This window comes from Triticum dicoccoides, chromosome 6B (assembly GCF_002162155.2).
Source record: "Triticum dicoccoides isolate Atlit2015 ecotype Zavitan chromosome 6B, WEW_v2.0, whole genome shotgun sequence".
Lineage (NCBI taxonomy): Eukaryota > Viridiplantae > Streptophyta > Magnoliopsida > Poales > Poaceae > Triticum > Triticum dicoccoides.
In genome coordinates this window covers 563,249,642-563,277,148 of record NC_041391.1, presented here as the reverse complement: position 1 = coordinate 563,277,148, position 27,507 = coordinate 563,249,642, and the positions used below count along the sequence as shown (strand labels likewise).

General features: G+C 44.0%; 2 protein-coding genes and 1 long non-coding RNA gene across 3 annotated transcripts; 1 reads left to right on the top strand and 2 right to left on the bottom strand.

Moving 5' to 3' along the window:
* Window positions 1-635: 635 nt before the first annotated feature.
* On the bottom strand, window positions 636-2,349 carry LOC119320051. Its single transcript, XR_005154740.1, has 3 exons — window positions 1,102-2,349; window positions 919-1,000; window positions 636-838 (listed from the first exon to the last, which is right to left on the bottom strand). It is a non-coding gene; the product is annotated as an uncharacterized LOC119320051 (long non-coding RNA).
* A 4,616-nt stretch (window positions 2,350-6,965) lies between these two features.
* LOC119322275 lies at window positions 6,966-11,917 on the top strand. The gene is made up of 5 exons (XM_037595770.1): window positions 6,966-7,365; window positions 9,343-9,428; window positions 9,549-9,854; window positions 10,226-10,312; window positions 11,074-11,917. Exons 1-5 carry the CDS (start codon window positions 7,060-7,062, stop codon window positions 11,486-11,488), a joined length of 1,200 nt encoding a protein of 399 aa, XP_037451667.1. The 5' UTR covers window positions 6,966-7,059; the 3' UTR covers window positions 11,489-11,917.
* Window positions 11,918-13,270: 1,353 nt separating this feature from the next.
* On the bottom strand, window positions 13,271-18,972 carry LOC119322156 (25S rRNA (cytosine-C(5))-methyltransferase nop2-like). Its single transcript, XM_037595648.1, has 17 exons — window positions 18,580-18,972; window positions 18,223-18,386; window positions 18,053-18,116; window positions 17,589-17,722; window positions 17,319-17,402; window positions 17,115-17,189; window positions 16,960-17,031; window positions 16,794-16,867; window positions 16,543-16,595; window positions 16,327-16,436; window positions 15,953-16,021; window positions 15,785-15,859; window positions 15,262-15,354; window positions 14,853-14,932; window positions 14,677-14,776; window positions 13,728-14,398; window positions 13,271-13,648 (listed from the first exon to the last, which is right to left on the bottom strand). Exons 1-17 carry the CDS (start codon window positions 18,914-18,916, stop codon window positions 13,609-13,611), a joined length of 2,295 nt encoding a protein of 764 aa, XP_037451545.1. The 5' UTR covers window positions 18,917-18,972; the 3' UTR covers window positions 13,271-13,608.
* Between the last annotated feature and the right edge of the window lie 8,535 nt (window positions 18,973-27,507).

Here is a 27,507-nt window from a genome sequence, read left to right as displayed (position 1 = left end):
GACACACCGGGAGTCCAAATGAATAAGATGTCAAAATTTCCACACGCAACAAGCAGTATCAACCATACATGTATAAGGATGAATTAAAGCATGAGCACTGCCAACAGAACAGAATTGTAACAAAAGCGATACAAAATATATATATGTGCACGATCATCCCAGACGTAATTAAAGAAATGGACAACAGGCACACATAGACATATTTAAGTCATTTGCCAACAACAGCCATAAGCACCACAAGTTTGCGTCTGCTCATACTCCACTACATCGTCGGCGGCACACATTCAAGCAAACAGGTAATAATAAGGTAGGTTTTGTTCAAATTTAAAAGTACCCGCGGCACATACCCCCTAAAGGAAATAAAGCAGCAGATTATATACTAAGTGATAGGTCTTCATGTAGACAGGTCCGTACGACGAAGGGGCTTCATCGTTGAGCACGTAATGAAGCACCACAGATATCAGCAAATCCAGGTATCGTCGTACGTCCATAGCCAACCGTCATGGACCTGAGACATGAAAAGCCGAAATCAAAATAAGAACAGCACACGCACAACACGAGTGAAAAGACACCAAAGATAAGGACAAGGCATATATACCAAAAGAGTGGATCAATCGGCGTCAGCTGCTCTAGAGCTTATGCCTTTTTCTGGCACTAGGATCCTCGCCTCCCTCCTCTGCATCAACACCCCTTCAAAAACAACCAACAGTTGAACACAACAGAATGGAATCGCATCAACAAACATAACAGCTGATTCAAAATATCTGGAAAAGGGCAAGCACCTTAAAGTAACCCCACCAACATCCTGTGTTTTAGGATCAACAACTGGATCTGTGACCTTAAGAAAGAAAGCCAAACAGGCGTCAATGCTAAATTAAGAATCATCTTGTCAGTCGTAAGATAAGACAGAGCAAGCACCTCATTAGTAGCAGGAGGAAGCAGAGGCACATGCACAACATTCTTTGATGCCTTATTCTTTTCCATCTGCTTTGCACTGGTACTGCAATCCAGAAACATAACATAGATTATCCTGACAAGTTGGAATGTAGTATTTCCAAGGAAGTAGGAAATGCTGATTTTCAGTGCGCTTGCATCACTTACACTTTGTTGACAGATGCTGGAGCTTTTTAGAGTGGATCTTGTTCACTCCCTAAGCACCGCTAAATGGCAAAAGGTATATAACATCTTCTTTGATGTGTTTATTTTGAAACAACCAAAACTCAAAGCTTCCCTGAACACTTCTTAGCCAAGTTAACATGAACAATGCATAAAACAATGGACCATGGGAGGATATAGCTTCCAAGCAAATCTATATTCCGTGAAATGAGATATATTGGACATGAACCTAAACCTGGAATATATCTTGGCTTCCATAGGGTTTAATATAAATCAGTAAATGGTTATGTGCTGATGACTGTTATCCAAAAAATGCATTTGCAAGAATTTCTTGAACTCAACTCGCACATATGTACAAATGAGAATAAGCACATGTCATGCAATTTCTAGAGCAAGATTACCCTGGTTGTTTTTGTTGCCTTTTTCTAACTGAATAAGAACTTATGCCATTTAAGCTACCCATGCATGGTTACATAGTAGTCAACAGAGACTGGTATGAAATAAAGAAATGACTACAATGGCAGAGGTAGCTTGTAATTAAAAGAAAACTGGAAGAAAAATAGTACATGAAGAATTAGGAACCACGACGTCTATATCTATCAATTACCTCCTCCGAGTATCTATCAATCATCTACTTCCACAAAATCACAGGAAATCTCACCCTGGAACAACAGGGTACAAAACACATAGTCAACGGACGATGCTAACTATCTAAATGTACCACCGAACGGTAAAAACCATATAGAAACATGACCTTCATTAGAAATAGTGCCCTGGTTGACCTATGACTAAAACTACAATCTTGAGCTTTTGTAATTTCACGCATTCAAATGGAACCATCTTCAGGAGTAATAAATCAGGGGAAAGTGTATTCCAAGGAATGAAACAACACATGAATTATTAAAAAATAAATTCATAAAACATCACACGAATGTAGCCAGTTATTTTCCAATTTAGTACAAGCATAACATTAGTTCTCCGGGCATGTAATGCAAATATTAAGCTGAAACCTAGACATTTATAGCAACTACCATAACTCAGATTTGACCGAGCAGAAGGCCTGACAAAGAATATAAAGGACAATTTTTATAGCTATTTCTCCTTTTAGTTTAAACCTAGTAGAAACAACAAAAAAGGAAAATAGGTAAGGTAGCATTTGGAAACTACTCTAATAAAATGTCATTCAAAATCTTCAAAGTATGTTTTAAGGAGAAGGGTCAATTACCTAGAACGACTTTCCAATTAAAGGAAAACATCAAGCATCTAACGCAACAGGACACTCTAATTAGTTTTTTTGTAAGAATGCAGCACCATGACAATTTCAGCGGGTCACGCTCGATTCCACTTTATGTGTGTACCACACCTGTGATAGTGACAGGATCAGGAGTGAACATAAGAGCACTATAACATGGCCATTAGTTCACAATGTTGTGAAGTTATACATAGTATCAGTATTGCGCAACCGCCAAGCCAAGAAAGTTGACGTGCCTGATGCATCCCTACATCTCAATATGAACATACTGATCGAAGACACTACAACACTGGATCCTAAGCTACAGTTGAGGCATACAAAACTATAAGTGTCCGTTCTTTCCATATATAAACAACCTTTAGTATCTCAACCAGAACCAAATCAAAACAAAAAACATGGTTAAGTAACCAGCAAAGGAAGAATGAACCTTTTGGAATTTTAAAGTAGCAAGACATGAAAAGTTCTTTTTTGCCTTCAATATTACACACATTAGGGGAGGTAGCTGCAGTTTTATTGCATAGTGGGCTCAGATTTTCCTTTCCTCGATCATATAGGCTACCCCCATCATCTCTTATCACCAGATCGATCTGTTTATACAGTAGAGCTGCCCTGGTTATCACTCAACAAGAATGACCATCCAAGGACAACAACAAGTATCACATGATCAAAAAGGATTCTAGAGACAAGAGGGAGGATCCAACTTGATACCCACTGGTGCCTCAATTGCTCAAAGGCACACTAATTCCAGCCAAGGTAATCATCATCGCCCTAGCACGAATAACGTTGAGCATAAATAAGCAACACCTTTAAATACAAATAAAAAATGGTTCAGGGCTCATTGCATGGCCGCCACGGACGCCATCGCCGGCGCCGCTGATATGCCGCCCTCCTCCGTGGCCGCTACCGCCATCGCCATGGGAACCACCTGCGTGGGAGGGAGGGAGGCAGCTACAGGAGCGAGTGAGAGAGAGGAGGCGGCAGCTAGGTTTTCATCGCAGGAAGCCGCGATCATTTTATACTCCTGCCCCCCTAAGCAAAATGACCCAGATGCCCTCGTGGGGGCATGGTATTTACATTCTATTGCCATTGGAATTTTATCCGACGGATCACAACGATTTGGTAAATATCCGACGCCTCACGTGAGCCGAGCCCGAGATCCGACGGCCGAAATCGCATCAGGAAACCGATCGAACGGTCCAGAATCCAAATGAATGGGAGAGCTCCATTTTGCTTCAGACTCTAACAAGGGGATGGGATGGGATTCTCGATTCAGGGTTCATTGCATAGCGGGCTCAGATTCACCTTTCCTCGATCATATAACCTACCCCGTCATCTCTTATCACCAGATCAATCTGTTCATACAGTGGAGCTGCCCTGGTTATCGCTCAACAAGAATGACCATCCAAGGACAACAACAAGTATCACAGGATCAAAAAGGATTCTAGAGACAAGAGGGAGGATCCAACCTGATACGCACAGGTGCCACGATTGCTCAAAGGCACACTTATTTCAGCCACGATTAATCATCATCGCCCTAGCACGAACGCCACTAATCAATCTAGCAAATCCAGGAGCATAGCTATAGGACCAGGGCATCCACATGTAAACCAGAGCATCACATTAGCTCCTATGATAGCAACTAAACATGAACAACATCCCGCAAACCCTAAAATGGCATGGATCCACAACTACAAGAGCCGATGCATGAGTAGGGCATAGAGCATCAACCAGACGAGCACCACATCAATATAGCCATGGACATGTCCCATAAAGTAGCCGAAGCAGAGGAGCGGGAGGAAGATGGACTTCACCGAGGGAGGCTGTAGCTGAGGCAGTACTCAGTGCATGTCGGGGTTGCGCCTGAATGCCGTCGAACCGGCGAGGAACCGCATCGGAGTTGCGCCTTGCACCGTCCCGCCGACAAGCACGAACACATCAAACAACCTGTGTAAGGACAGCATCGTTGTTTATCAGAAACAATTAGTTAGGAATTACTATTTAATAGAAATGCAATTTTTAGCAAAAAGATATACACAGGAAAAATACAGAGCTCAAGTAGGAACCCTAACCTCTCACCACTTCTTCTGAACATCAATATAGCCATGGACATGTCCCATACAGTAACGATATACACTGGTTTTGAAAGTGTAAGTAATGGTCCAACTCTTTGGGTAACCAAAGCTTACCCAATCACTTGAAACCAGAAACTGCTCTATTTTTCTACTTTTTCTAAGCCAAGAAGGTGCACAATCAGAACCATGATCATGTAGTGTTTTCTCAAACTAATTAATAACAAAGAGTAAATCAGCGGCTAGCAGGTGATTCACTAACATGGGTTATGCACATGAAAGAGATTTGCTATAGCATAAATGATGAGACTGAGAGCACCAACATAGATCTGCAGATACCCTTCCAAGTCCTCTTCCTAATTTTTTTCTTCTGCTAAACCAACACAGAAGAGGAATAGGAGCTTACCCATCTTCTTCTTCTTTCCAACCGCTCTGGAGGACTGCATCTTTGCCCCTTAGGATGCATATTAATGATGCATACTCATCTTTTGCATCTGATTATTATTTTCTCCACATTAATCTCTAGAATTGAATCATCCATGATCTTAATGGATCCTTTAAAGGGGACATGAGTGGAGTCATTCTTAAACATATAGACCTAGAAAAAGAGGAATGTTAACTTCAAACGAAACAAAAACACAACAAAATGCTACAACACATGCAAATATGGACTTGTTACTTCAGCAGTGAAGAAAAGAATATTATGGCAGAATTAAATTTGTCAAATTCCAATGCAGTAAATCATCCGACTGAATGATTCTTGTCATGGCACCTAACAGAAAAATAGGAAACCCAATTGCATAAAATTAGGTGTTAACTAATGCTTCTATGCTCGAAATAAGTGCTACATGGTCTGATGCAATTTTGATACAAAAACGGAGATCAGTAAAGAGAGACCTTTGGCAGGTTGAGCAAGAACCAACGAGATCCAGTCCAGGTCAGAAGCAGGGGCGAGGCAACATCCTGCAGCAGCAACAACAAGAGAGAAGTCAGCGGAAAAAAATTGTGGCCTTTCTTTTTGTCTGGCAACGCTTGAGCCCATCTACCAACCACCATCAGACCTTGCCTCTGCTCCCAATCTTAGTGATTCATCCACTGCCTAGAACTGGATGACTGATGTGAGCAATAGAAAGGAAGGACCTCATCTCACCAGGAACAGGACGACGGGGCAAGGCAGAGAGACAGCGGCGGCGGCGGCCGGATCCAGAGGCGAAAGAGAAAGGAGGGGGCGAAGCGAGGGTTGTGAGGGTCAGAGCATCAGCTAGGGTTCTCACCCAATCGCGATGACCTCGACGGAGACGTGCACCTCCTGCGTCCACCACCGCACGGGGAGGGGATGGCCGTGCATCTCCTTTGCATCGGGCTTGGGAACGGCACAGGAGCGTGTCAGCGGAAGCAACGCTGTGGGCATGGCGGATCTGGCCTCCACCTGACCTTCTCGAGAAGGTGAAACGGCAGCGGCGGGCGCCTATGGGAGAGAGGGAGGAGGCGGCACCGAGGTTGGGGGCGGCAGCTGGCTTGGGATGGGAGGGAGAACGAACCGGGAGAGGAGGAAGGGAGGGGGCAGGACTGCGGACCCACTCCTCGGGTAGGTGCCAGCGATGGCGAGGCGAGCGGAGGCGGCGGCGCGAGGCGAGCGGTGGCGGCGGCGCGGCAGGGAGCGCAAGGAGAGAGAAAGAGAGGGAGAGAGAGAGAGGCGAGGCGGGAGGAGATGGCCGCGGGGGAGGCGCGAGTGCGGGAGGGAGGCGGCGGCTAGGGTTCTACCACGGGAGCTGCTGCCTTTTATACCCCCACTACGCGAAATGACCGAAATGCCCCGGTGGGGGTAAGGTATTTACATCATGTCGCCATTGGAATTTTATCCAACGGCTCACAACAATTTGGTAAATATCTGACGCCTCACGTGAGCCGAGCCCAAGATCCGACGGCCGGAATCGCATCAGGAAAACGATCGAACGGTCCAGAATCCAAACGCACGGGAGAGCTCCATTTTGCTCCAGACTCTAACAAGGGGATTCGCCAAGAAAAAACAATTAACCCTGTCATCCTTGAAAGGAAACTAGCCTCGCTCGCTGACGGGTGGTGCCCCACTCAGGAGGTGTTTGTTTCCAAGGACTTTTTAGTGTAGGGACTAGAAAAAGTCCCTAGCAAACCAAACAGGGTGGGACTTTTTTAAGACTTTTTGCTAAAAGTCCTTAGAAATACCTCCTTAAGAGTCTTTTTTAAAAAGTCCCAGGGATTAAAAAAAATTCTAGGACTAGAGAAACAAACACCACCTCACAAACACGAGCCGCGAAATAGCACTTGCAAGGTTTCCTTTCGTCATAATTCAGGTGAAGACGGAACTCCAGCTGTCTAGCTGGCCGCTACCTCCCTCTAGCGTGGGGTCCCACGGCATCAAGCAACGAAACCCAAACATCACTGACAGCTGGGCCCACGCAAAACGCTCGTCAGTGGGGCCTTCCTTTTCCCCTCCCGCAAGAACAGCCCATAAAACCCGAGACGCTTTCCATTTCCCCCAAACTCTCCAAGCAATTTCCATTTCAGCCGCTCCTCCCTCCCCAGCACGCCCCAGGCCGTCGGCGACTGCCGCAGCACCGCCTCCTCCCCCTCCTCCTTCCCATGGCCGATCCCTCCCACTCCTCCCCCACCGCCGGGGACGCCCTCCTCCCGCCGCCGGCCTCCGACGCGCCGGAGGCGCCCCTCCCCGCCGCGGCCGCCGATCTGGACAAGGAGTTCGGGTTCCAGCGCGAGGAGCTCCACACGGAGAAGCTCGCCGGGACGGTGGGCTTCCACGAGCGCCACGTGTTCCTCTGCTACAAGGGCCCCGAGGAGTGGCCGTCCCACCTCGAGGCCACCGAGTCCGACCGCCTCCCCCGCCTCCTCGCCGCCGCCATCAAGGCCCGCAAGCCCGACCTGAAGAAGAGCGTGAGCATCTCCTCTCCCTCCCCATCTCCCTCTCGGTTCGGTTTGTGAATGGCTGATTTGGTGCTGTGATGTGGTATCCGTATGCTTCTGGTATGCTAGTGTTGTTTTAGCGTGGTTGTTCGCAGTGGAAACTGTTTGCTGGTTGCTCCGAGCTTAGGATTTAGCTGATGACTAGTTTTCGACTAGCTCGAGTTACTTTACTGTATTCTGTAGTTCGATTTGGTTGTCTGCATATGGCGTGCTGGGTTCCTGCAGAGATCGCGACCCTTAAAAGCTAATCAGTCGATCCGATTGTGTTGGGGGACGATGTAGTTCCAATTGCTTTTGCTTCAGTTTATTGTTTCTGATTGGCCACTAGCATCTCGCTTAATTATGGTGGTCAGTGGTGTTGATATGCTTGCAATTTGGTGCCGATTATGTCTGTAGATTGGTGTCTCTCTACTTGATTTTGTTCGCATTTTGTTTTGGTTCTTATTCACGCAAGATCTGGTCGCTTGGTGCTTCCTTTAAGGTTGTTATTGTTTCATCTTTCAACGGGACATGTAAATAGTGCTCTTGGGGTTTGAACTGGTGTCGAATCCCCACATTCTAGCGTGTGTATAACTGTATATGGGCCATGCGTGTCGAATTTTGGTGGTGATTTGGTGTTTATATGATTTGGAGGCGTCTGTATTGTTTGGGTATAATTGGATTACTCTATCCAATTATTTGGCTCACAACGTCCTATTGCTGGATTCTCGCTGCATCCAATGGATTTTGTTCATGAATTTGTGTGATTCCATTTCAGTGCTAATATAGTCGGTGGGTTCTCAGTTTATTTATGATGCACAGTTCCTTGACTCCTTGTAACTGTTTCATATGGTTTTCTGGTCCATTTGGCTCTGATAATATTGCTTTGTTTAAATCCACACACACTGCTTTTTTGGGGGTTTGCTCACATCCAGTTATTCTATCTTTTAAAGGGGTGAGGGATGTAGTTTGTTTCAAATCCAGGCTCTGTTTGTTCATGTTTAGATGTTTTCTCATCATTTGATTATCGTGTCCTTTGCTATGTTATTTGCTTGCCGTCTGTATTGGTTAGTGTTTATAATGCACCTTTGAACCTTTGAAATCATATGGTGGTACTGGTATGTGCAGTAATGTTTCTATTCACCCTTTAGGACTAGGAGCTTACTCCTTTTGTCTTCATCCACATAGTGCAGTACATGGGGTTGATATTATGATTTGTTTGGTCCATTTGAGTGCAGAAGATCCTCTGCCTTATTTCTCTGTGTGGGTCTTGGCCGTCTTTTGCTCCTTGGTGATAGAGGATCTAAGCAACAGAAAGAAAAAAATGTAGTTACCCCATATATTCCCTATGTTGACAAATATAAGATGTTCTAGCTTTTTGTGAATTGGATGTATATAGACACGTTCTAGTGTGTTTGTTCACTCATTTAAGTCTGTATGTAGACCATATTGAAATATCCAAAACATCTTATATTTCTGAGCGTAGGGAGTAATTATATTGGTACATGGCAGTTACAAAGTGAATGAAAAGCTTGCCCAATTACTAGTAAGTGTATGTTCCTCTGAGGGTACTGTCACTGTTGAGCATTTGCACCTTCTGGCAATCTAGAGTGTTACTGCTCAGTGATATTAATCTTCCTAAGTTATGCCTTATGTTCTTTTCTTCATATTCACTTTGCTAGTTACTGCCTTATGTTCTTTTCTTCATACTAAATTCAAGCAAGTATTCTTTGATTGGCGTCATTATTATTAGTCTATTGTTGGAAGTTGTCTGATATTTTTTGTTAATTCATGTCGCTTTTCTGCCTTTTTTTATTAGTTTTGTGATGTGCATGTGTGTCTGAACTGATAGCAATGTGATTTGTGCTTACAGACAAGCCACCTTATAATGCTTAGATAGATTAATAGACAAGACTTCCCCATGTGTTATTTTTTATTGCTAATGAGTGGTTTATTCTACTTTTTCAGACCAAACTGACCATTTGTGAAGGAGAAGACGGCACTGAGTCATCTCTTGGAGACGTGTTGATCTTTCCTGATATGATCCGATACAGGTAGCTGAAAGCTGCAAAGAAATAAACATTCAGTCTTTCCATCTCTACTAGTATTTATTAGGTAATGGAATACACAAGTCAACTGATTGTTTTCTTCGATACGTGGTGTAATCTTTGCAGAGGGCTGACCCACTTTGATGTTGACAACTTCGTTGAAGAAGTACTCGTGAAAGATACTGAATGGCTTCCTGGATCTCCTGAGGCTATAAGAGGTTCCTATGTTTTTGTCTGCTGCCATGGAAGCAGGGATAAAAGGTGTGGTGTTTGCGGTCCTGCTTTGATTACAAGGTTCAAGGAAGAGATTGAAGCAGAAGGTCTTGATCGTCACGTGGCTGTTAGTGCATGCTCACACGTGGGAGGTCATAAGTATGCAGGAAATGTCATCATATTCAGTCCAGATGCCAAGGGAGAAGTGACTGGTAATTGGTAAGTACCAGGAACTATCATAAAATCTACTCCCTCCGTCCCAAAATTCTTGTCTTAGATTTGTCTAGATACGGAGTATCTAATACTCCCTCCGTCCGGAAATACTTGTCGGAGGAATGGATGTATCTAGACGTATTTTAGTTCTAGATACATCCATTTTTATGCATTTCTTCGACAAGTATTTCTGGACGGAGGGAGTACTAAAACGTGACTTGATACATCCGTATTTAGACAAATCTAAGACAAGAATTTTGGGACAGAGGGAGTACATTCTTGTGCCCTAGGAATCTCAATACCTTCCTGTAGGGCTCTTCTGTTTTAATTTTACTTAGTCAAAACCCAGTCATTGCTTACTGTATTTGTAATTCTAGGTATGGTTATGTTGCCCCTGATGATGTGCCTGAGTTACTGCACAAACAAATTGGACAAGGGGGAGCGATTGTGGACCGTCTATGGAGGTATGCTTCCTCTTTTAATTAATCCATTCCATGTGTTGACTGAAGAGGATATTTAGTTAGTGTTTCACCACCATTTGTATCAGTGTTGTAGTGTCATTGAGTACTATTAGCATTTTCAGATCTGCGTCCTACTCTCTTGCTATTTTATCTGGACTCGCACATGCTTATACATCATACATTCTGAGCCTAAATCAATAATCTGATAATATTACAAAAACTGCCTGGTGTGTGTTCTAGTACTTGTATGCCTATAGCACTGGCTTATCTATTTCCAAATGATTTGATTACTTCAAGTAGCTTAATCTTGAGTTAAGGGAAGATACTGGGATGTAAGTCTGTCACTGATGCTTCTTTTCTTGAGCATTATAGTAAAGTAGGACTACTGTGACTATAAGCATCTAGATAGCATGTTGTAGGTTGTTTGTACTCCTGTGTAGTTTTTGTCAATTATGTTTAAGCACTCATTTGTATGACATATTCTGTTCTTGTGATGGCATGTAAGAATACTGTGTTGTATTTTCAAATGGCCTTGATTTGTTTATTTGCGGTTGACTTCAGAAATTGAAAACTGACCTTTCTGTGGCCAATCTCATTGCAAGGAAACCGATAACAAAGGATGCAATCTTGTTTTGCAAATGTTGTATAAAGCCCTGATATGTCTTGTTCATGTTTCATTGGTCTTTTGCCCTACGTTTACTCCATAGCCGGATACCCTGTTTGAAATGTGGTTCTTACACGTGCTATCCTATCCTGTCGTACAGGGGTCAGTTGGGTATGTCTGAGGAGCAGCAGAAGAAAGCTCTGGAGCTTAGGCACATGACGAATGGCGTGGCTGGGGAAGAATCAAGCGCCAAAGAATCCCCTGAAGCAAATGGAACTGACGGGGCACCTGCAGGTGGATGCTGCCAGGGCAATGGAGGAGGCTTTAGCTGCTGCCAAAGTGATCTGCCAGAAGGAAAACAGGATAAGAGCATTCCAGCTGAGCAGAACCGCAGGATCTCCAAGACAGAAAGTGTCAAAGAAAGTGTTGCTGCCAACAAGGGTCGCATGAGGATTTGCCGGACGCCCACCTGGTTCGATGCCTGGGATAGTTCTGACACCTACACCACTCTTGCTGTTGTTGCAGCTGCTGCAACGGTGTTCATTGCTTTCAGGGCCTACAAGACCATGAACTGAAGCCTGTGATGCAATCCTCAAAACAATGCCAGGTTTTGTGCACCAAGGAGAGTCTACCTCAAGTATTATACTAAGTACTTGTCCATAGTGGTAATGCTAGAACTTAAAAAGTAGCTGATCTGGAGATGGCGACGAAAATCTGTTATGCGTAATGTCCTCATGCGAAACTCCTAGGTTTTGAAGTTTTCAATACCTTGGCTATATGTGCTGTAGCTAGGCTTTGGCTCTGATGTTCTACATGACGATGTTATGCTCGGCTGGTTGGAATTGGGATGTTCTGGAACATGTGGGTTTTAAAGAATTGCAACAGAAAAAACTCTGCATTTTTGGTATTTGCACTTTGCAAGCACAAATTTAGTCTGAAGTTGTATCTGCTACTTGTGGAATTTGGTATTGCGAATTATTTGCGCAATAAACTTCCTCTGCTAATTGTTGCATTTAGCAGTTGGATGCTAGTCGATGTGCTTTCTGAGAGCACGATTGCTACAGAACGTCACTCCCTGAGAAGAGTGACAGCTGATGGCTGTTACAAAAGTTGCATGATTTGTACAGATTCTTTATTTCCTAGGCTGTGGATCTCTTGGCAAGCATCTGATGGTCAGAGGTAACACGGGTAAAGAAGGTCGGCACTGCTACAGTTCTAGGTGTTTTTTTGAGTATTTCTGTTAAGAAATATAAGAGTGTTTAGTGATCTAAACAATTTTATATTTCTTTACAGAGGGAGTACTTGTTACTTAGAGGTCAAATGACTAATGAGGACGTGCCTTCCATACTAGCAATGGTATTGGATCAAGACCTAGATTCGTTGCGATCTTTTGTTTGAATCTAATCCTGAAGGCACTGTGCCCACCAATGATCATTACAGATTGTAAGTCTAATCCTAAAGGGCTTGAGTTCATCAAGTTTGGGATTGGGTGGAAGCTGTTTTATTATGTGGCATCTAGAGGACTAAATTGGCGTCCGCCTTTGTTAGCAGAAGCGTTTGACCATAGACTCTTGTGGATCATGTGTGCTGTGGTAATCCTGATCTATGTCCCTTAAGACAAGGGCATAGTGAGAGAAGGCGCAATTTCTTGTTTACCTCCAAATAAGACGCTGTAATTGATCTGAAAGTATATCATTATACTGACATCTATCTTCTAGATCTATATATATATTGATATAACAGCGCTAAAACATGCTACTCCCTCCGTTTCAAAATATAATACCTTTTAGAGATTTTCTGTATCGTTTCAATTTTATCGGATGTCCCCAAAGGGACAAGACCTTTTAAAGATTTTAATACGGACTATACACATTTTACAGGGCAGATTCACAAATTTAGCTCCATATGTAGTCTATATTAAACTCTCTAATCGGTCTTATATTTATAAACGGATGGCCTACTTCTCATAGGCTTAGCTATGATTGCAATGAATTTATCACATAAAATCTTCGCTATTCCACACTTCTACAGAACCATCTTCTAAAACGAGTAGCACTTTTCTTGGTTGCAAGACTTGCATCTCCCTCATCTGAGCAAAAAACCGACAGAAATGTTACTTATGTAGTCATGTATCAACAGAACTCCAGCTGAGCAAAAAACCGACAGAAGCGTCGCTCACGCATCAATAGAACTTCAGCTGTGTTGCTCAACTTCAGCTGCAGCCAGCACAGAACGATTTGATCAAACACGTGAAAGCCATAGGTTTTTTTTTTTTTTGAACTGGGTGAAAGCCATAGGTGCCAATGCATCAATAGAACTTCAGCCCGTAGGTGCCAATGCATCAATAGAACTTCAGCTACAGCCCACACGGAATGATTCTATCAAACATGATAGGTTGCCCAGAACAACATTCAGTAATAGGAACCTCAGTGTCCATGACGACTTCACTGAGAAAAACTACAATGACTGATCATACTCTCTAAACCAATACAGAAACAAAAATATGATAGTGTTTAGATTACACAATCACCTCCAGCGTACAACAAAATTTCGCTTCACCACAAACTTGTACCGTAGACCAAAATCGAGTGTACAGTCGTTCCTTTTACATTTCTTCATACATAGCACATCAAAGTTTCACTTTAAATCTCCTCTTCTAAGGCTAATTAATGTGGCTCTCTTGAACCACCAATTTTCATACCTTCGTCCTCTTCTCGGACTTCTGTTTTGCCTCCCTGTCAATAGTAAAATAGTTGATTATAAGAATAATCAAACAAAGCAAGAGGAAAAGCTGACAATAGGACAAAGCCTCACCAGTCCCGCCTCAGCTTGAATTGCCATTTCCTTTTCCTCTTCTTGCTTCCTTCCTTGGACACCGGTTTCTTCTCTTTGGTCCCTGAGGTGCTCTTGGAACCAGACTTCTTAATTTTATCAGACACATCCTTCTTTTTGTGGCTGGTCTGCTCTGTTTGTTCCTCGGCCACATCTTTCTTCTCTCCATTTATTCCAGCCCTTTTAGGTCCATTACTTCTCTTCGCACCCTTGTGGCTTTTGACATCCTCTGTTTGCTCACTGGGTGTTTCTTTCTCATCTACATCCATTTCAGCATTTTTAGGGCCTTTACTTTTCTTGGAACCCTTCTGACTCTTGACATGCTCTGTTTGTTCATCGCGTGTTTCTTTCTTATCTCCGTTCATTTCAGCACTTTTAGGGCCACTACTTTTCTTCACGCCTTTGTTGCTCTTGAGGTGCTTTGCTGGTCTTTCAGGTGCCTGACTCTGGTCCCCCTCCCCCCCTTCAGGGATGCTTGCTTGTTCATTTTTCTTCTTTCCCTGTTTATGATTCTTCGATTTAGTGGATTGCCCATCAGGAACATCTTTCTCATCTTCCTCATCATGGTTTGGATCAACAACGCCCTCCACTGCTTCTTCGGGCTCTTTAGATGACTCGGACGAGGCTGGAATTGTGTTGCTCAACTTCTTCAGCTGTATGAAATGAAATACCCTATCAGATTTTATTTTATATTTTGCAGTTTTACTTTTATAGAATCAACTGTACATGATAACTTAAATACATTCTAAACAGTCCAAATGTGTAATTGAAATCATCAAACTATTTGCCAACAGAAGTTAGATTTTCACATAAAAGTTGCTGGATTAAAATTCATGCTATGAAAGATAAGACACCTCAAGAAGCTAACATGTGATCATATGGTTCAGTCATCGTCACTCCTGGTAAATAATCCAAACATCATAAAATGTACCTTAGCTACGAAAAAGCCATCCATGTTGTTGACATGAGGATAAAACCTCCTTGTTTTGTCTAAAGACGTATGGAAGCGATGCTCCCGGAACCGGATGAATCTGTACGATAAACAGGGAAACATAAGTAAAGTACCATATCTTGAAAGAGGAGAAGGGGGGAGTAAGATTAACATACCCTGGGCGTCCAAAATCTAATCCACAAGGAACAACCTTTACATCTCTCTTTTTAAGGGCATAGTCGATGACTGCTTCATTCTACACAAAGGGGGAGGGTTTAGTTACTGAAGTTCAATCATTATCCAGCAGACAAGAAAAATGTACTCCCTCCGGTCCCTTTTACTCTGCACATTGGTTTTGCCGAAAGTCAAACTTTGCTAAGTTCGACCAAATTTATATTAAAAATTATTAGCATATATAATATTTAATAAATATAATATGAAAATATATTCCAAGATGAATCTAATGATATTGGTGTTGTTATGTGAATGTCTATAATTTTTTATATAAACTTGGTCAAAGTTGGATGAGATTGACTTCAGACAAACCTAATATGCAGAGTAAAAAGGACCGGAGGGAGTACTTACTTCTGGAATCATCATCGAACAAGTAGAGTAAACAATGTAACCACCAGTTTTGGAGTTGGCGTCAACCAAATCAATAGCAGCCAGAAGCAATTGCTGCAAAACAAGTTTTATCAGTTTCTCGGAGTTGGTATGCTAAAAAATAAGGTAACTGAGGCTCTTACTGGGAATATAGTTTAACCATACTATATCATGAGCCTAAGAACTTCTAATGGAAACCATAAAGTTGAAAGGTTTAAATTATAATCAGACATAACTTTAAAAATACTCCCTCCGTAAAGAAATACAAGAGGGAAGCAGATAGAACATAACAATATATGATACTTACTTGCACGACATCTTTACAATAGATAAGAGACACAGAAATACTAATTGCTTCAAAACCAACTAACAAAAAAAAATCATGTGGAGGTGAGCAGATTTAATTTGGAGAATTACTGGGTTAATAACTCTCGTTAATTTTAAAGTGGGAATGGGTTTGAATTGGAGAACATGTATTTATTTGTGAATTGTGAATAAAATGCACCTTTTGTACGAAAGCACAATTCCTGATGTCATCGATGTCCTTAGATGTTTTTATTTGTGCATCTTTCCAAACGGTCTGCAGAAACAGAGTGAGATTGACTATCAGATGAAATAGCCAAGACGATGTATAATGAGTACAGAAGAATAATATGAATTTGATTATACTAACTCCGGTGCCTGTGCAGGGTGCATCCAACAGTACTCTGTCAACTGAGTTCATTCCAAGTACTTTGGGGAGCTGAAATAAATTGGATCATCATAAAATAATTGATGTCACTTGAGCACACGATGCAATAAACTGAAGTGTCTGACAATTGCTAGGATTCTAAATTCATTTTCTTATGATTAAAATGGACCAGATAATATTAGCTTGGCATTGAAATGCCTTCATACTAAAAGTTCTCTACAAAGCATTATGTTATATTGGTAATGATTTATTATACTAACTTGTTGCATACAATTAGTTGACTACCCTTTGGTGCTTTGGCCTAAAAAAATGCTCTGTGCCCCTGAGAACATACAATGGTCGTATTTTCTGCTTACCTCTTTACCGTCATAATTACAAACTATGGTATTTGTCACACCCAGGCGATGTATGTTGCCCAACAGTCCATGCAACCTTTTCTCGTTAAGCTCATTTGCATAGATTATTCCTGTAAGACAGGAAGAAAAATACAGGATAAGCTACTAAAAACAAACAACAGATACTTTGAAGGAAGGAGCGCATAGTCAAAGGCAAAACAGGCATAATGAACTAACCAGTATTTTTCATCAGAGCTCCAATGTATGTGGTCTTGCCACCTGGGGCAGCTCTGGAACCAAGAAGAAAATCAGTTTCTATCTTTGGAAGTACTGACATGAATAATTCGTTGAAGGTTAATATCAAATGCAGAAGCAAGCATGTGACACAATAGGATAGCATATAAAGGCTTACATGCATGCAAACACAGTTATAAACTAGTTCAAATGAACTATTGCAAAAGGATTATGAGAGTGGGGGGAAATCTTACGCCATATCAACTATTCGCTCCTTTTCCTGCGGAGCAAGAGCCATCACTGGCAAAAAGGAACTTGCGCCTTGTTTCTGTAATCACAGTATTAAAAGATAAGATGAATTGCTGGTAGATGGATAGTGAGAAAAACAATCTTAACAAATAATAGGGGAGAGGAAGATACCATGTAATGTCCTGCCATATATTCAACAGTGGCGCCAGACGAAACAGTGGAGTCGTATACAACTAATCCTACCTGAAATTGTCCAAACCACGAGACTTGCTTTAATATTCCATACTATTTAGTTGTAAAAGAAAATACGTTGAAAGAAAGCAAACCTTTGACCATTTTCCAATCGGATCCAGATTAAACCCTCTAGGAATAAGAGCAGCAGCAAGATCCCTCCTACGGGTCTGCAAACCCACAAAGATAAGAGAGACATACTTAATGAAGCAGTGATAAATCTACAGTCAGAGATTAACAGCTATAGAATCTTTGGTGACATACACATACATCAAGAAATTGAGCTAATATGTTATTACCTTTAGTGTATTTGTACGCAAGCACTCAGGGGGTCTTTTTTCAAATGATTCAAGTAGCTCGACAACCTCAACAGCTGGGAACATCTGCACAAATGTAGCACGAAGAATGTTCACACAACGGCAGCTAAACCATTAAAAAATATGAATAATCGTGCCAGACAAACAATTTGCAACTACTAATCTCAGACAGCTGGATCACCACAACTCAAACTGAAAGAAATACTGGTAGCGGATGTATCAGACAATCACTGGACGAGATAGGCAGCTTACCTCAACAAATGCTTCAATGAGAAATTCATTGTATCCATAGTATGCCATCACGTCCGTCTTGAACTGATCGACATAATCTTTTCTGGCAACATTTTCTTGCCTCAGCTTGCTAAAGTTTGAGAGTACCCGTACAACTAGACAGGAGACCAACAAATAGACAGAGAAACCAAGCTCAGAAAGGTCTATAGATTGAAGTGGATCAAACACAGAAAATCAATTCAATGTATACTGAATGGTATATCCTGATCATAGCAATCTGCTAAGGGAAAAAAATTAGAAAATCAGTAGATTACATATGGTCTCTCTGCACTCCTCTTGTTACAATCTGACTTTGCAATTACAGTTTATACGAGCCATAAGAAATGCACCTCAATTACAAAAGCAGGAATCAGTTTTGCTCCAACACCATTTCAGTTGAAGGAAGTTCTGAACTTTAATAACTACAAGATATTGGATAAACTTACTTTCTGAGATCCTCCTTTTAAGATTTGGCAGGTTAGGTGGACCAAGTGCCTCTTCTTCCAGCTCCTGCGGATTTTAAATTAAACCATGGTAAGTCCATGCAACCTACAATGTGCAGTACATAAACAAATACTGAGAAAGAACAAATGCGAACAGAAGAAGGAAAAGCAACCTCCTTGGTGGGCAACCGGAATTCATCAGATTCTGATCTTATGTTGAGTGCAAGGTCCGCAGCTGCATCTTCTTCAGCCTGCTCCTTCTGTCGATCAAGAGCTTCTGACTTTGCCACTAAGTCATCAGACCCATCTGATTCCTCTCCAGAGTCGCCCCCCTCGTCTAAGAAACACAACAAGGCCCATCAAATTCGATTCCCGGGATAGAAAACGCAGCACTAATTTGCATAGCCGTGCATTGAACTAGCAGCCATGAACTCTACAATGGAATGGCTTGATGGAGAAAACTGAAGCTGCTGAAGCTAATTCGACTCAATACTAGTACGTCTCTAATCGTCAAGTAATGTTAGAGTTACCACTGCCGTCGTCACTGCCGGCAAGGAAGTCGCCGGCGAGGGGGTCGTCGTCTTCCTCCTCTTCCTCGTCCTCCTCTTCCTCGCTGCTACCGGCGTCCGAGCCAGAGAGCTCCTCGGCGTCGGAGTCGGAGGGGGCCTCGACGTCTGAATCCTCCTCCTCCTCCTCGTGGAGCGGCTGCTGCTCCGCCTCGGAGTCGTCGTCGGAGGAGGGCTCGGGAAGCTTCTGCTTCTTCGGAGCCGCCCTCTTGGCCGTCCTCGAGGGGACCTTGACCACCTTCTTCGCCGCGGGCGGCGCGGGAGGCGCCGCCGGCCTGCGCTGCGCGACCTTCCTGGCCATGGGTGGGGGGAACGGGAGGGACGGGGGGTGGCTGGCGAATGGTGGAGAGCAGAAACCTAAAACCCTAGAGCGAGAGAAGAGACGCTGGTTTTAACACGGGCCTGGCCGTGGGCGCTGCAAGGTTAGGCAGGCTTGACATAACAGGCCGGTCAGACAGGCTTTGCAAAGGCCGCATCTCTCTACAACGCGATGGTACTGGGCCAGTCCCAGCCACACGACCAGAGCCGCGCGTCTCCTTCTGGATGGCGACACTTTATTTTCGTTTTCTCTACTATTTGCATGTATGTCATTTTGTCGCAAACTGAGAGATTTTCTTTTTTCATAGATCCATTTATTTAAAATGTTTTATCTCTTAAACCGTGCATCCAAATCTTGAACCATTTTCACCGTTAAATTCCTCAGAAGCAAATCGGTGTCTTTTGTGGAAGTTAATAAAAAAGTTTTTTCATTTCCAAAAGGCATGAAAGTGCCTCTCATGGAAGCAAATCCGTGCCTCTCGCAGAAGAAAAAAAATTAAATGAGTTTTTTCTATTTTCGAGAGGCATGAAAATGCCTCTCGCAGAAGCAAATCCGTGCCTCTCACAGAAAGAAAAAATGAGTTTTTTTTCTTTTTCAAGAGGCATGGTCATGCCTCTAACTCGCGTAAGCAAAATCATGCCTCTCATGGAAAGGAAAAAAAGAAGAGAAAATGTATTTTTTTTCAAGAGGCACGAAAGCAAAAACGTGCCTCTCACGCAAAGGAAAACACATTTTTTTTGGTTTTTGAGAGGCACGGCCGTGCCTCCCACAAAAGGAAAAAAGAAAATGTGTTTCTTGTGCAAAAGATATATTTATTTGTTTTTTGAAAAGCTAAAAAAGACCGATGAAAAACCGAAAGGCCAAAAAAATCAGGAAAAAGATCTAAAATGCCGAAACCCGTGCAGAAAAAAATAAAAAATAAAAAACAGAAGAAATGTCCAGAGTGCGACACGTGGCGGCGACTGAGTGCGCGTTCTTGGCCCACCCCAAGTGACCCTTGGGGAGGCTCCCGAAGATACGCTACTCAATTAGTTGCTCTCCTAGTGAATCCCTCAAAATAAATACTATATCTCTAGTGTAAAAAACACGGGTGTTTTAAAAGAAATGTTCATGAAATCTAAAACGCATTATTCAATTTATTAAAAAATCATGTAATTCAAAAATGTGCACACCACATATTAAAATGTACATACACCCAACTTTTAGAAAATGTTGATGTAATTAAAAAAGTTATTGCAATTAGGAAATGTTCACGCATTTCATAAAATGTTTCTGATATTAAAAATATGTTTATAAAATGCAATAGAAAGTTTGCACAATTCAAGGAAAATGTTTTGTATTGTTCAAAATAAATATGCGTGAAATTTTAATAATGTCCACTTATTTTTACTCTTTTAATTTTTTGTCATTTCTAGCCAATCCCCTAAAATTAGCGAAGCAAAAAATATTACCAAAATCATTTTATTTTCATCCACCAAAATAAACTTCTCTCTTATATTACTTTATTAAATGACATCATGACTACATTCTTCACTAGTTCTTCGCTAAGAGAATTCATCCAGAGAAAACTACCAAAATAATTAGACACTAATAGAAATCCAAGTGCATTAGTTCAATTAATACCTTTTTATGTCTTTATTGCCAACATTTGTTTTTCTCTATTGGCTTCTTGAACTTGCACACTTGGTTCTTCTCCGCCTCCACACAATTGGACATTTGTGTTGTCTTTGGTCTCAACTATTGTCGTGATGATCTCACGGCAGATGCCATGGGATGGCTAAAAGAGGGGACAGGGACAATGACACCGTTGGGCTCCAGAGGCGAGGTTGGCACGCGCAAGTGTGAGACACGAGACGTACCTAGGTTCAGGGTTCTCCGAAGAGATAACACCCCTAGCTAGTCCTACCGAGTATGGTTTATATGAGGTGGATACAATCTTGCTCCTAGAGCTGTTTTGGGGAGGAAGGAAGACATGCCAGTGCATAGGCTGCTCCTTCTCCGCGTGTATGTGAGTGTTCTACTAGATTCCAGCCAGTTCAACCCCTTTGCATGGAGCGGCATCGGGGGGTCTTATAGGCCGCCCCCCGGGGTTACAATGGTAAAGTTACATGTGTGTCGGTTCCCGGTATCAGCATCTAGGAGCCGGCAGTGGGAGCCGTCGTGCTGTTGGGTGCGGGCCCTATCGGGGCCGCCGGGCGCGGGTATGGCCGGCTGCTGGGAACTGTTGGCATGCCTTGTTGGACGTCACGGGACGGCAACGCCTCCTCGCTACAGGGTTGCGCCTCCGGGACGCCGCCCACCCCAGGCGGTGGCTTGGTCGACACGACTGCCGCGCGCCGCCGGGGCCGGTGTAGAGGAGGGAGCATTGTAGCCATGTTTACTTGTCCCAGAGGCTGGCTTCTTGGGATCGGTCGGCGTGCGCCAGCTAGGTGGCCGGGTTGCACTGGGAAGCCAGCCAGGGGCGAGCCGGATTGAGGGGCGTTGTTGGCCCCGATATTTTTGAAAAGGATCCGGGTTCCATTGCCCGGCCGGGGTCCATCCCCCTGACAGTAGTCCCCGAAGCTGTGAGGGCTCACCGGCTTCAAGCAGGGGGGGCCTTCGCAGTTTCACCCCCTTGAGAAGGCGGATGGGTTGATGAAGCTTACAATCACTGGGTCCCGACAACACCCACTGTGTGCCGGCTACCGAAAGCCGGATCGCGGTACCCCGGCATGGGCGGGAAACCGAAGCGTCCGCCGAGTCTTGAAGGGGAAGGAACGCGCCTCTCTGCGGCGACGCAGGCTTTGCAAAGGCCGCATCTCTCTCTACAACGCGATGGTACTGGGCCAGTCCCAGCAACATGACCAGAGCCGTGCATCTCCTTCTAGATGGCGACACTTTATTTTCCTTTTCTCTAATATATATTTTTTGAGAATCTTTTCTCTATATATCTCTAGTGTTTAAAACACGCATGTTTTAAAAGAAATGTTCATGAAATATAATATTCGTTAGTGAAATTTATTAAAAAGATCATGCGATTAAAAAAATATACACAGTGCATACCACATTAAAAAATGTACATACAGTGTAAAAAATGTTCACGCAACTTTTAGAAAAAGTCGATGTAATTAAAAAAATGTTGCGTTTAGAAAATGTTTGCACATTTAAAAAAATGGTCCTGATATTTTCAAAATATTTTTATACAATGTAAAAGAAAGTGTGCACAGTTCAAGGAAAATGTTTCACGCCATTCAAAATAAATATGTGTGAAATTTTAAAAATGATCATTTATTTTACTCTTTTAAATTTTGGTCATTTCTAGCCGATCCCCTAAACTTAGTGGAGTAAAAAATATATTATCAAATTAATTTTATTTCCAGCCACCGAAATAAGCTTCTCTCTTGACATAGTGATTACATACTTCACTAATTCTTCACTAAGAGAATTGATCGAGAGAGAACTACAAAGACAATTATACACTTTAATAGAAAGTCAAGTGCCCTAACTGCTCCCACTAGTTCAATTAATACCCTCTCTATGTCTTTAGGAAAAATTTCCGGTGATACAAAACCTTAGATGCTCCCATGATACAAGCTTTCAGAAACCGTTGGATTAGAGATCCAATGATCGCAGGCCGAGCTCCCGTAAAATTGCAAAAAGGCCCTAAAAATCTGAGAATTACGCAGATATACAACATCTTGTCAGTTGAGCGTTGGATCGGATCCCACGGATTCATAGAAGCTCGTATCATGGGAGGATCTAAGGCTCCGTATCACCATAAATTTCCCCTATGTCTTTATTGCCAACATTGTTGTTTTTCTCTATTGGCTTCTTAAGCTTGTAGTGCACGAACATTGTGTCGTCTCTAGTCTCAACTCTAGCAAGTAGTGCACGAACATCTAGCAATTTTCTCTCTAACAATAGATCAATGTAGTCTTCTTCCCAATATAAAAAATTGCATCCTTCATACATACAATTTAGAGCAAACAATAAGTTCCAACTGCGAGATATTCAAAGAAAGACGTAAATATAGCCACTCACCTCGTCCTTTTCGCACTTGAAGAACACCCATCCGAGATGTTTCGGCGTGCTCAAAACTCGACGCAGCACCAGACACGGGCAGTCGCCACACTTAATGTCCGGCAGCGATGAACCGACGAGACGCTGGGCTAGTGCCGAGCCTGCTCGACAGCCGGTCGTGCTTGTGCCGGTGGTCAGCCGACGAGTGAGATCCGAGCACCGAGAGGAGGATGACATACCTGTTGGGGAACGCGGTAATTTCAAAAAAAATCCTACGATCATGCAAGATCTAACTAGGAGATGCATAGCAACGAGAGGGGAGAGTGTGTCCACGTACCCTCGTAGAGCGAAAGCGGAAGCATTTCAATAACGTTGTTGATGTAGTCAAACATCTTCGCGATCCAACCGATCCAAGTACCGAACATACGGCACCTCCGCGTTCAGCACACGTTCAGCTCGATGACGTCCCTCGTATTCTTGATCCAGTTGAGACCGAGGGTGAGTTCCATCACCACGACGGCGTGGCGACGGTGATGATGATGCTACCGGCACAGGGCTTCGCCTAAGCTCCACAACGGTATGATCGAGGTGTGTAATTGTGGAGGGGGCACGACACATGGCTAAAAGATCAACTTGTGTGTTCTAGGGTGCCCCCATGCCCCTGTATATAAAGGAGGGAGGGGAGGCTAGCCAGCCCTCCTTGGTGCGCCCCCAAAGGGGGAATCCTACTAGGACTCGAAGTCCTAGTAGGTTTCCGCCAAGAAGGAGAGGGGGGAAGAAAGGAGAGGGAGAGAGGGAGAAGGAAAGGGGGGGGGCGCCGCCCCTTTCTCTTGACCTCTTCGGACTCAGGGGGCGGCCAACCCTCATGCAGGCCTCCTCTCTATCCACTAAGGCCCATCGAGGCCCATTAGTTCCCGGGGGGGGGGTCCGGTAACCCTCCGGCAATCCGGGTTTATCCGAAACTTCTCTGGAACATTTCCTGTGTCCGAATATAGTCGTCCAATATATCAATCTTTATGTCTCAACCATTTCGAGACTCCTTGTCATGTCCGTGATCTCATCCGGGACTCCGAACAAACTCCGGTCATCAAAAACACATAACTCATAATACATATTGTCATCGAACGTTAAGCGTGCGGACCCTACGAGTTCGAGAACTATGTAGACATGACCGAGACACATCTCCAGTCAATAACCAATAGCGCAACCTGGATGCTCATATTGGCTCCTACGTATTATACGAATATCTTTATCGGCCAAACCGCATATCAACCTATGTTGTTCCTTTGTCATCGGTATGTTACTTGCCCGAGATTCGATCGTCGGTATCATCATACCTAGCTCAATCTCGTTACTGGTAAGTCTCTTTACTCGTTCCGTAATAATTCATCCTGCAACTAACTCATTAGTCACAATGCTTGCAAGGCTTATCGTGATGAGTATTACCGAGAGGGCCCAGAGATACCTCTCCGAAACACGGAGTGACAAATCCTAATCTCGATATATGCCAACCCAACAAACACCTTCGGAGACACCTGTAGAGCACCTTTATAATCACCCATTTACGTTGTGATGTTTGGTAGCACACAAAGTTGTGACGCTCGGACAATTGGGTTATGGTAATCCCACGCTAACGATGACACGTCACCTGTTACTGTTGCTAACCTCGCGTTGGATCAAAACTGTTAGAATTCAAATTTGAATTTTTGTCAAACATCAAAAAAATTCAAACATTAAAACTAAAATGTTCGGAGTGTGCTAATTAATGCTTAGGTATTTATGGTGAAGGAAACACACTTTTACAGAATGTCTAAATATTTTAAAATGAATTAAAACAGAAAAGAAAATAAATAAAAGAAAAAGAAAATACAAAACAGAAAACAAAACTAACAAAAAAAAGAAGAACCCCCCCTCACTGGGCTCCGGCCTAGCAGGCCACCAGCCCAACTGGGCAAAGGCCTAACCGGCCAGCCCACCGCACTCCCTTATCCCCTCTCGCCCGAAACCCTAACCCCCACTACTCCCACTCGCAACCACTCCACAGCCACGTCGCTCTCTCCTCCCCACCCGATCCAGATCTGGATCGGGAAGGGGAATGAACCGCTCCGACCGCCCCCGACCCCACTGGATTGTACCGTCGTCGTCTGCTAAAAGGACCTCGTCGAACCTCCCCGTCGGACTGCCTCCTCCCCCGCGTCGTCTTGTCTCCGTCCTCGTCCTCAACCCCCACTGCCCCGTACCCTACGCCCGCAGTGAGCCGCCGTCCTCCTTTCCTCTCCTCTCCCGGCATATCGAACGCGCCCGCGTCGTCCCCGAGTCACCGCGACCCCTCCGCACGCCCGTGGCCGCCCGCAACCTCGCCACGCCCACACCCTGCCTTGTGCTGGCCGCCTCTGGACGCGCTCGACCACGCGTGCCCACACATACTGGAGCCCGACCGTACCCTGCGCCACTCGCTGTTTCTGCCGTTGCAATGCGCGTGCCCCGCTGCTTGCATGCATTGCGTCTCGTGCAGCCTCGCCCTTGCCATGCTGCTTGCCGTCACGGCCGCCCCCGGCAGGCACCTCGCCGCGCCTCGCGCCAACGTTCCTGCCCGCACAGCCCCGCCGCAGCCTCCCCACTGCTCACCGCCGGCCCCGCGCCCTTCGCTCGCTGCCGGAGGCTGCCGACACTGCCCCGCATGCGCCGACCGCAACCATCGCCCGCGCCCGCCGCTGTGCCCCGGTGCCCCTGCTGCTGCTCCTTCTCCATGCGCCACGCCTCGCGCCCCCCCTGCTGCAGCCCCGCCGCCGGCAGGCCACCACGGTCGCCCTGGCCTCTGGCCTCTCCCCGCTGCTCCCTGCGGGCGAGCGCCCACACAGGCGCCCGTTGCCCCCATCCCGTGTGGACTCGGGCGCGTGCCTGCAGCCCGTTACACCCGCTAGGCCCCCCTGGGTCTATGATGAGGGGGCCCCACCCCCTCAAACGTTATTAAAATAATAATAGAATAAATAAAAAGAATTTGTAAAATAATAATAATAATAATAATAATAATAATAATAAACTACTTAAACAATTAATGATGAGGACATTAATACCATTGTTACACCCACAGCCCTACTGCTACATATACTGGACCAATTACTAGAGCTCGCGCACGCCAATTAAATTATCAGGTACTTTCGTTTCTTGGTAATGATTCTAATGTTCATGAGAATATGATGCTACTTAAATTGGATACATTTGTTTTGCTTACAAATGAAGGGCCTAACTTGGAGAAGGATGAACATTGGAGCAAGAACAAGCATGGAGATGATGACATGTGCAAGGGGAACAAGAACGGAGTTACAAGTGATGATTTTAGGACTTTGAAGCCACCATAATGGGTGCATGAAGCCTTGGACGAAATATACAAGATGCCACTTCATAAATTTCGTCCCGAGGCTATTCTAGGTGTTGCGTCACCTTATTATTGGGCTAGGCCCTTGTAATTTCGAAATACATAAGTACAGGCTATTTTTAGAGTCCGTATGTGTGGGGAAACAAGAGATAGGGTTGATTTCGGACCCCTCCACCAAGGGCCACGAAATCCCCCCCTCTTCCTCCATATATACAACCCTTAGGGCACCGTTTAGACTTTGGGTTTTGTTTAGATTAAAGTTCGCCATCGCTGCAACTTCGCGTACTTCGTTTGTGTTCAACGACCAGACAAAGACGTCACAGAACCCCACCTTGATCAATAAAGCTTTCATCTTATATTCACAATATCCAGATTGCAATCTCAGTTTCTTGCTTGTTCAACGTTTGCTCGCAGGAAACAGACCCTCATGGTCAGGTTGATCGTGCTCCGGCATGGTCAATAACCTCTCAGAGTTGGTTTAGCGATTGCTAAGGTGCGACGTCCTCGCACGTTCGTAGTCGGATCGTCAAAGTCGACTTCCACCAAAGAGAAATCCATCATCTCATCAAAAGACGGGACACCTTTGTCTCTATCAAGTGGTATCAGATTTCCGGGTTGCTCGGTGAGATTTTACAGTTTTTCGTAGTTTAGATCGAGTCTGTTCTTCATACCTACAGTCCATGAAAAAGCCAAAAAAAATTAGGGTTAGTTCATCATATCCGAACCAATCTGAGCCTTTGCATAACTTTTTTAGGGTTTTGCTTTGTTGAATTTGCGGTTGCATCGTCGTGTCTAGTTGTTGGTCTTAGCATTAGTCTTTTAGAGTTTCGAGTTCTGGTCATAAGTTGTCACGCCGCCACCGCACCATCATCATCGCCCCTGTCACCTACCACCACCGCTCTGAATCCGTATCCATATACCACCACCAATCTGTATCCATATACCACCACCGATCCATATCCATATACTACCACCGCTACCACCACCGCTGCCATATACCACCACCGCTGCCATATACCACCACCATATATCCACCACCAATCCGAGTTCCTTGCATATTAGGTTTATTTTCGAGATCCATCTAGTTTCCGATTCATGTTTCCTTGCCTGAGTAGGTTTCGAAAAAAAAGAGTCCGGAAACCACCCTCCATTTAGACCCAAAATTTTCCAAAAACGCACTAGACAAAAAAAAAAT